We start from the raw sequence: 9,245 nt of genomic DNA on the forward strand, positions 1-9,245 counted from the left end.
AATCCCTGAAGACAATTTCTACTTAAAAACAATCTATATTTACATTGCCCCTAAGACCTGTTGACTCTTTAAAAATGTCTCTGAGTGTTGAGGGAATGGTTGTCACTCAGCAAATACATCTTTTCTGTTAGTCAGTTCTGATAGAATGAGCTTCATTTGTTTGAAAACATTTTGAAAAGCTGCCATTGCCATAACCATGTGAAGAAATATTATTAAGTTTAATTTTAATGTGTTCCTGAGGGAACTGGAAGCTTTTGCATTTATGCATTTTCAATCTTCCCTTCTTAATATATTGAAGGTCCTATATTTAATTTTGCCCTAGGGACAGTGTTCACATAATTCAATTTAACAAATATTTATCTAGTGCTTAGTTTATCAAGCTCCATAGAAATGATAAAGGTAAATAGTCTATGATGATAATAAACATTCAGATATATTTTCAAGTGTTGTAGTAATCATGGAAAATATAATAAAATAAATCAATAATGAAGCTCATTACTTTCTGTGAATATAAGCAGCCATAATTATGAAAATCGAAGGGTAAGTTATAGTAGTTGAAATTAGCATACTGTTGGCAACAAAATGCTTATCTTTGTGTTATTTCTGTTGCATTTGCTTTTGTATTATATGAAGGAAGTGTGCAAATCTCAGGCACTTAGAATAACTTAGAATAACTCGAAGGACTTTTTCCAGATTGACGAGATGGACAAATTGTTTCTGGAAGAATAAATACACCCTTAGTCATCATACTAGACATGGCCAGTGCTCCGCAGCCAAGGACCCTTTTGGGTGATTCTGCCTCAGTCAGGGAAAATCCTATGATCATCAATCATTGATTGATCATCAATCAATCAATCAATCATTTTCTTCTTGCCACAGCTGATTGGATCAGGATGGAAATTTGACCTACATTGAGCAGATCCATAGGCTAGCCATCAGCTTACAACACTGCCTGTCTTGAAAAGATGAGCTGGACCGAACCATCGAAATAACCTTGGCAGGAAAAATAACTTAAGCAGAACAGCTGTACCCATGCAATTCAGGCAATTCTTCCTTAAAGCTCTAGGTTACCTCCACTTTATTTTATTTTTTTAGAACTTTTGAAATTAAATTTTTAATTCCAGTATAGTTAACATACAGTGGGTTACCTCCATTTTAGAAACTTCCTATCTAATAAAGAGTGACACTGTCAGAAAAGATAAATGAGAGTCTAAAACTTAGTTAGGGTATATTCTTAATATTATAAAGTCTAGGATGTTGGAAGAGCTCAGGATTCTGGAATTTCTACCCATATTCAGGCATCTTTGATAATTTGTAATTCATTCGCCAAGACATCATATGCTTGTGAATGTCTTCATGCTGTTGCAATTCATCCTGGGTATGCACGTCAGCATCTCAGCCCATGCCAGGGAATCGGTTTGGTGGGGATAAGTAGTGGCAGGCTTAGCTTTGTGCATTTTCATGAGTGGGAAATCTCACTAGCTATTAAACCTGAAGTTGTGAGGGACATTTTAGCTGTGTGTGGGGAGTGGTAGAGTAAAGCTGCTTGGTTTTTGAACAGGTTGGTGAAATTTACTGAAATGATTGGGCCATTTAGAATGCTGTTGGTAATGTCATATTTTTTTCCCCAAATAATGGCATTTTTCATTCCATCTCAGTTTAAAAATTTTTTTCTCATGTAGATGTAACTCTGAAATTATAAGCCAGTAGGAAAATTTGATTCCCAACAGGTATGAACATGAGAAATGAGGAGCCAAATCTTTAATTATTTGTAGGTGATAATGATTATGTCATGTAAATCCATGAGGCTAAACTGAAAAAAAAATACAGCCCAAAGAGAGTTAAGTTAGTTGTTAGTTGAAAGATAATTATAGGCATTTCTGCTGTAATGAAATAAACATATTCCTGAAAATCCTCTTTTGTAAGGTTGCATGTTTAATATAACATGGATTATGAGAAAAACAGGCTTGAGGCAGGCAGCCGAAACCTAGGAAATTTTGTTAACCAGTGTGGTTACAAAAACTACGACAATCATAGTAAAATATCCACCCATTTAATGAGGGTAGAGTAAGTAAAGAACTTTATTATCAAAAGGTGAGAGAAACTTGGTGGAAAGGTGGTTGTGAGAAACAGTTGAACCTGCCGAGCCATGGAAACAAGGATAAAATATAGAAAGATCGGGTTGGACTGTGCAAAGAACATTGTCAAAACGAAGTGGTGACCAAATTGGCCCCAAAGGAAAAAGTTGTGGAAGGGTTGTGGTACCCAGGATTGTGCCCCTCCATGGCCTGCTGCTTTAGCTGGTACAGAACAAAGTGCTGGGAGAAACAGCATTTGATGTGATCTCCTCATTATGTTGGCATCCTTCTCTAGTTACCAAATGTGAGTGAGCCGGTATCACTCACAGAGGCACCCTTTATAGCAAACAGGACTCTTTATTAAAAAAATCAATTTTTAAAACTTATATGCCATCCATAGCCAGTTATAAAAATAGTGGAGAAAGATCCTGTTTACAATAACCATTTCATTGAAAAATACCCAGGAACATACATGATAAAGAGTGTGTGAGGTCTCTATAAATCTTCCCCTAAAAGTTAACAAGTAATGAAAAAAAATGAAAAGATTTGGAAATGCATACTGTGTTCCTGGATGGGAAGATTTAACATTCTACAGATGTCAATCCTAATCCAATGGGTTTATACATTTTATGTGATTCCATGCAATCTTCCAATGGAGTTTGATGCTGGATATATTATGTTTGCCCCTCCAGATCTTATCTCCACCCTCTGATCTTAGGGAAAAAATTAATAGATTTCCATTGAGGCTTCCAATAGATTTGACCAATGAGAGAGTCATGGGGGAGGTCTGATGATGGGGAGTGGCGTGGAGGGAGGGGGAGGGGACAAAAGTGACCTCAGAGTGATTTTTCCTGTAGCACCCTTGGTGTGGTGTGATTCTGAACTGTGGTTTCTGAACGAAAGGCCGGCTCCAATCAAGAGGCTCTTGTCCAAAAGAGTCTTCATGGACTCTCTTTTTCTAATTTCTGGAAACTGTTCCCCTCTCCTTTTGGCTGGGAAGGCTAACAGTTTTGTCATTACTACTCTTGACTTACCGTGTCCATAATGTATCTAATTCCAGTTCTGTGGCATTTCTAACTATTTACACACCTCACTACTTAAGTGTTTTAATAAATCTGTGGGAACCACCAGCAGTTGAGCAATATTCACTTATACCATGGTGCCATTTCCACGTCTTTCCTCTCAACGCAAATGTGTTATTTGTATTCTAGGAAGTTACTACATCTATGGATGGCTTCAAATGCTACAATCATATTTGGCAAAAAGAGAAAGAAGAAATGGTTATGATGTTTATTACGGAAAACCCCTTGCTCTCTGAATTTGAATCTCAGATTCTCTATTTTCAAAAGCTAGAGCAGGAAATTAATGCCGAGCCGGAGTGCATCCATGTGGGTGCTGTTGCTGTGTACACAGGTTGGTTCATTATCCTCATTTTCAGGCAGTCATAAAAATTCAAAAGTATTGTTCTGTCTCTTTACCTAGATTAGTATTCCAGAGAGTTCTAGCTATCTTTAAGATTGACTGTCCTTTTAGGGGTTCAAGTTTTAAGACCAATTTGTAGATTTGTTTTTAATTCCCTTCTGCATAATTATATATTCTGGACTATTTTGAACACTTTGCTGCTAAACCTTGAAAATAAATGCTAATTCAGAGAAAGAAGATGAGCATGTTGTATCTGGAATTAAAATTTACCCTTCCTTTAATAAGTAATTATAAACATTTGAGGCTTATTTCCAGTAGTTTTGATAATGTACTTTTTTTTAGCATTTCGAAATATGTTCTGAATTGTTGTAAGACAAGCTTTATAAATATGAATGAATGTATAATGAGTAGGAAAATCTAATTTTTTTTTCAGTTTGATTTTCTTATGTACTACAGGGCTATAAATTGCAAAATATTTATTGTGAACAAGAGCACTCTGTCTTTTCATACTGGTTCAAATTTTTCAAACTGATCTGTGGACATTTGGGTTTGACAGCTGACTTGAAGTTCATTCTGACGACTGAGACAAAGGCCTGGATGGTTGTCATTGGCCGTCACTGTAACAAAAAATACAGGAGTGAGATGGAAAACATCTTTACACTTGTTGAAGAATTCAATAAGAAACTGAATCGTCAGATTAAAGACCTAGATGATATTCGGATTGCTATGGCAGCACTGAAAGAAATCAGGGAGCAGCAAATCTCCATTGACTTTCAAGTAGGACCTATTGAGGTAACTGATAACCATTTGCTCATTTTGGAAATATCTCCACATGTTGAGTGTTATTAGAACCAGCAGCATCGCTGGGGGTTTGAAGAGGACGCCCAGTAACTGACACCCCTGTTTGCCCCTGTCTGCGAATTCAGACAAAACTGTAGTCAGGTAGTCAAGATCAAACAAACACCTAACTGTCGTCAAGATCAAAATACAACCTTTATTCATGATAGAACTTATCTGAAAGACGTGGCTTAGTGTACAACTCCTGTATTCCCATTACTGTCCAAATCCATACACAGACACTATGGGCTTGTGAACACTATATCCCAGAATTGTTGAACCAACTCCCACATCAGAGGCAGCATTGGAAAGCTGCAGGCCCCTCTGTTACCCTGCTTTACTTTATTGGTACTGGGGTGCAGACCAGAGGGATGCATTCAAGGAGGAAGAAGAAAGAGGGAGAAAGGCACTGGGCTAGGTTTGCCCAAATCAACAGTCTCTTCCCCAAATTAATGATTAGGTATTCATTCCACCTGTATGGGGAGAACTAATGGTTGGAGAGGGGGTAGGGATATTTAGGGAAAATCCTTTCTCATGAAAAGCAATTTTAATCTTTTAGCTAAGAGAGTAGTCTAGGATTTTGCATCTTGAGGGCAATGACTCGGCTCAGGTTTTGATGTGCAAGTTCCCTCTTGTGTCTTACTATTGGAACCTCTTACCAACACAACAAAATGGGATAGAGTTAAAACCCTGATTTATTATCCTAATAGTAGCAGTTAGATTATTTTATATTTTTCATTTATTTGATATAATTTTGAAGTCTTGAAATACAATTTAGGGGCCTACATAAAACTACCTTTTATTTGTATAATGATTTTATAGTGTTTGAAATGATTTTATATAGTTTTTATAGTGTTTGAAATTCATTTAAAATGCTGTTTTTTTGATATTTGCAAAAATCCTATGAAGCAGTCAGAGAATTCTCCCATTTTACAGATGAGGAAACTGAAGCTTAGGGGCTCAGTTGCTCATTTAAGCTTTTAGAGTTTGCAAGAAGAATAGTAGAACTCTCTGGGCAGTTTCCCTAACATTTTGGTCTTTTCCATTTTAACGCTTTAAATGAGTGTAGATTTATGCATCTGAGAGGCAGAAATTAAATTTTCCTTCTTTTGTGTAGGAATCCTATGCCCTGCTTAACAAATACGGGCTTCTGATAGCAAAGGAAGAGATGGACAAAGTCGATACTCTGCATTATTCTTGGGAGAAGCTCCTGGCACATGCCAACGAAGTTCAGAATGAATTAGTCTCACTGCAGCCTGGTTTTAGGAAGGAACTTATTAGCACCGTGGAGGTCTTCCTTCAGGACTGTCACCAGTTCTACTTGGACTATGATTTGGTACAACTCCAGCTTTTTCTGTTTGTATTTTTGGGTAAGAGTGAACAGAGCATGCAAAGTGTTTAAAGATTATGTGTCAAGTTTAATGAAATTCCCTAGGAGTGGGAATTTTATTTTCATGACAGCAATCTAAGAAATGAGGAATTTAAAAAGTGCTGTTCATGTTATATCATTGGTCTGTTCTTGAGGCTGTTTGATAGCTTTCTAAACTTGTGTAGACAAATACTATTCACATATGGTTAAAACAGTCCTCCTTCTACAGCTTTCCTTGCTTCCACAAACACCACAGAGTACCCAGCATGTGCCAGGCACTGTCCTTGGTGCTGAACCCACAAACTGGACAAGACGGAGTTCATGTTTTAGTCATTCATTTATGAGTTTTAGTGCCAACTCTTCTATGGGAATATGTTGTATAATAAGACCAACTTCTAGCCAATTATAATATACTACAGAAAGGAAATATGTAGAGTAAAGGGTACAGTCTGTGCCTATTATATAGGAAAAACACACCAAACCACAAAGTTAATAAAGTTATGAGATTGGATCCATGCACTAACTTCATGGATGAAGAAGCACAGAAATCCACATATTGAAGGTGTTATAATGTAGGAAAACCTGTTGGGAATGTTAAGATTATAGGTCACTTTGCAAATAGATATGAGAATGGTAAAATCTGTGAGTTTTGTGGCATTAGTGTTTTAGTTCAAAACCAGACATTATATGGGCTTTCTATAGAGTGCTTATTGACCTTTCTTTGCCTGTGTCACCTAAGAAATGAATAGTACTTGTTTTTAATTTTCAAAATTTCTTAAAATTTAGAAGTTGTGGTATTTTTAGACCTGAAAATATTTCCAAATGAGACAATTTCTTGAGTCCTTTTCTACAATTAAAAAGTGAAGTTTCCTGTCATTGATGTGACATGCATGCAAGCTAACTTTGATGTGCAAATACTTTGAGCTCATAAAATCCATAGGCAATATTTCATTTTATTTTATGTTTAACTTTTTGTTTCAGAATGGTCCAATGGCCAGTGGCTTGAAACCCCAGGAAGCCAGTGATAGGCTTATCATGTTTCAGGTAATCTTTTTAGTTTCTGTGACCATCTAAACAACCAAAACCTTAATGTGTTTTAGACACATACATTTTTTCCCTTAATATAGAAAGGCCTATTGTGGAATATTTTAAAAAACGTAAATGGGATGATTATAATTGGAGTTAGTTTCTATGTAATTAGTTACAGTTATTTACTATTCTTACTTGCCTGTGCTCAGAGATCATATATGTTTGCTTATTTGCCAATTTTTTGAAATTTACATGTTTATTCATGTGTAAATCATCTTGTTGAGTTTTCACTTGTGTTTTCTTTAGAATCAATTTGATAATATCTATCGGAAATACATCACCTACACTGGAGGAGAGGAGCTTTTTGGGCTGCCAGTTACTCAGTATCCTCAGCTTCTTGAAATAAAGAAGCAACTAAGTCTTCTACAGAAAATATACACTCTGTACAACAGCGTCATAGAAACTGTAAATAGCTATCATGATATCCTTTGGTCAGAAGTGAATATTGAAAAAATCAACAGAGAACTTTCAGAGTTCCAGAACAGGTGAGAAATTAAATGTTAGCATGCCCAGAGCTATTGAATCTCAAATGCTCTCTTTTCTGATAGGCTGTCAAGTTCTCTTCTCACCCCCAGATCTTTCGCAAGCACATCGTGCTGCATTGCTGTTGTCTGTTGACATTGCCCTTGTCAGACCCTATTTATTAATTACTGCTGTGTGGGCGTGGTGAGACAAGCACATCCTTTAAACCTGGATGAATCTAGTCAGGGGCTTTTCTGCATCTTGGAGGGAGCTGATCTCTATATTATACTTACCAACATTTGAGGTTTATGTGAGATGACTTCCTGTAATAAAAGCAAGAGCCCTCTGATTTTTCTACGTCCTTTTAAGTGTTGAACCCAAAGAAAATAGAGGGTCATTTGTTACATTTTTTTGGTTGACAGCCTGATAAACTCTGTTGTGCTTTGTACTTAGAAGGCTCTTAAGGTATTAAGACTATTAAGGTATTTGTAGAATTGAGTTGAATTGGGAGGCACCTCTATCCTTTAAAATAATGCCTTTTGGGCGCCTGGGTGGCTCAGTTGGTTAAGCGACTGCCTTCGGCTCAGGTCATGATCCTGGAGTCCCGGGATCGAGTCCCGCATCGGGCTCCCTGCTCGGCAGGGAGTCTGCTTCTCCCTTTGACCCTCCTCCCTCTCATGCTCTCTGTCTCTCATTCTCTCTGTCTCAAATAAATAAATAAAATCTTTAAAAAAAAAAAATAAAATAAAATAATGCCTTTTTTTATAGTTAATTTTTATGAGGGAGTTGAAAAAAAAATCTTTCCTGATTGGGAGGAGCACTTTTCTATAATGTAGAAGTATGTTATATTAACAGATACCCTCTCAGTCATGAGATTTGAAAATGCTGTAGGTATTCAAAATGACTGTTTTTGATAGAAATGCTAGCAGGCTGTCTTGGATTGGATACATCCAGGCTTATCTTTGAATAACCACTCATGGTGGCTTCACTTTTCAGGTGTCGGAAGCTGCCCCGGGCCTTGAAGGACTGGCAGGCTTTCTTGGATCTGAAGAAGACCATTGATGATTTCAGTGAATGCTGCCCCCTCCTAGAGCACATGGCCGGTAAGGCCATGATGGAGAGGCACTGGAAAAGGATAGCTGCTCTCACCGGGCATAGTCTGGATGTGGGGAATGAAACCTTTAAGTTAAGAAATATCATGGAGGCACCTCTTCTGAAATACAAAGAGGAAATAGAGGTACAGTTGATAGAAAGCATGATATGGTGGTGGTGGTGGGGGGGGATTGGAAGGTCCCATGGGATTTATTTTGATAGTATCCTACATTATGGAATGTTGGATTAGTAAACCATACTAGAGAATTAAAACTCTTTTCTGGGTATTCAGCTCTTCTTCCTTCAACAAATGTTTATGTGACAGGTTTTGTGTTAAGTGCTGGGGACGTAAAGATGCCTTCCTGCATTCATAGATCATTAAATAATTTGTGTACTGAAATAATTATCCAAATAATGGTATAGTTACGATATGTGGTAAATACCATTGAAGTAAAAGTATCTGCTCTATGACAACCTATAGTAATAGGCTTATCCTGTTTGGGGGTGGGGTGTGATAAAGGTAGCGAATGCTGGGGTGCATGTCCATGACTGCTGGGGGTGCGTGTCCATATGCTTGTGTGGCGAGGCAGGGAGGGGCTTGCAAATTTCAAAGAAGACAGTGTCAGGCAGGTGAGGCAGCACGTGTGAAGGGTCTGAGGTGTGTTTGGGAAACCAGAGGAACGCCAGCATGACGAGGGTGTGTTATTGATTTTGGTCTTTGGGCCAATGGGGAGCCATCTGGGAGACATATTTTGAGCAGAGATGACGTGGTTGGAGTTGCATTTTGTAAAGATCACTGCGGTAACTGAGTGGAGAAAGGATTGGGGGAGGGCCAGTGGGAATGATGAGAAAGTCAACTAGGGGGTTATAAGAATATCTCAGACAAGAGATAATGG

The 9,245-nt window shown here is 37.7% G+C and overlaps 1 protein-coding gene across 1 annotated transcript in view; it reads left to right on the forward strand.

The window, feature by feature from the left end:
• The window catches only part of DNAH5 (dynein axonemal heavy chain 5), a 211,461-nt gene that overhangs the window by 48,368 nt on the left and 153,848 nt on the right, over nt 1–9,245 (forward strand). The window contains exons 23-28 of the mRNA XM_044916686.1: nt 3,290–3,491; nt 4,057–4,292; nt 5,455–5,673; nt 6,688–6,750; nt 7,042–7,280; nt 8,254–8,494. Coding sequence (XP_044772621.1) covers nt 3,290–3,491; nt 4,057–4,292; nt 5,455–5,673; nt 6,688–6,750; nt 7,042–7,280; nt 8,254–8,494 — 1,200 coding nt within the window. The remainder of the gene's footprint in view (nt 1–3,289; nt 3,492–4,056; nt 4,293–5,454; nt 5,674–6,687; nt 6,751–7,041; nt 7,281–8,253; nt 8,495–9,245) is intronic.

The sequence above is a fragment of the Neomonachus schauinslandi genome, chromosome 7 (assembly GCF_002201575.2).
Source record: "Neomonachus schauinslandi chromosome 7, ASM220157v2, whole genome shotgun sequence".
NCBI classification, from domain to species: domain Eukaryota; kingdom Metazoa; phylum Chordata; class Mammalia; order Carnivora; family Phocidae; genus Neomonachus; species Neomonachus schauinslandi.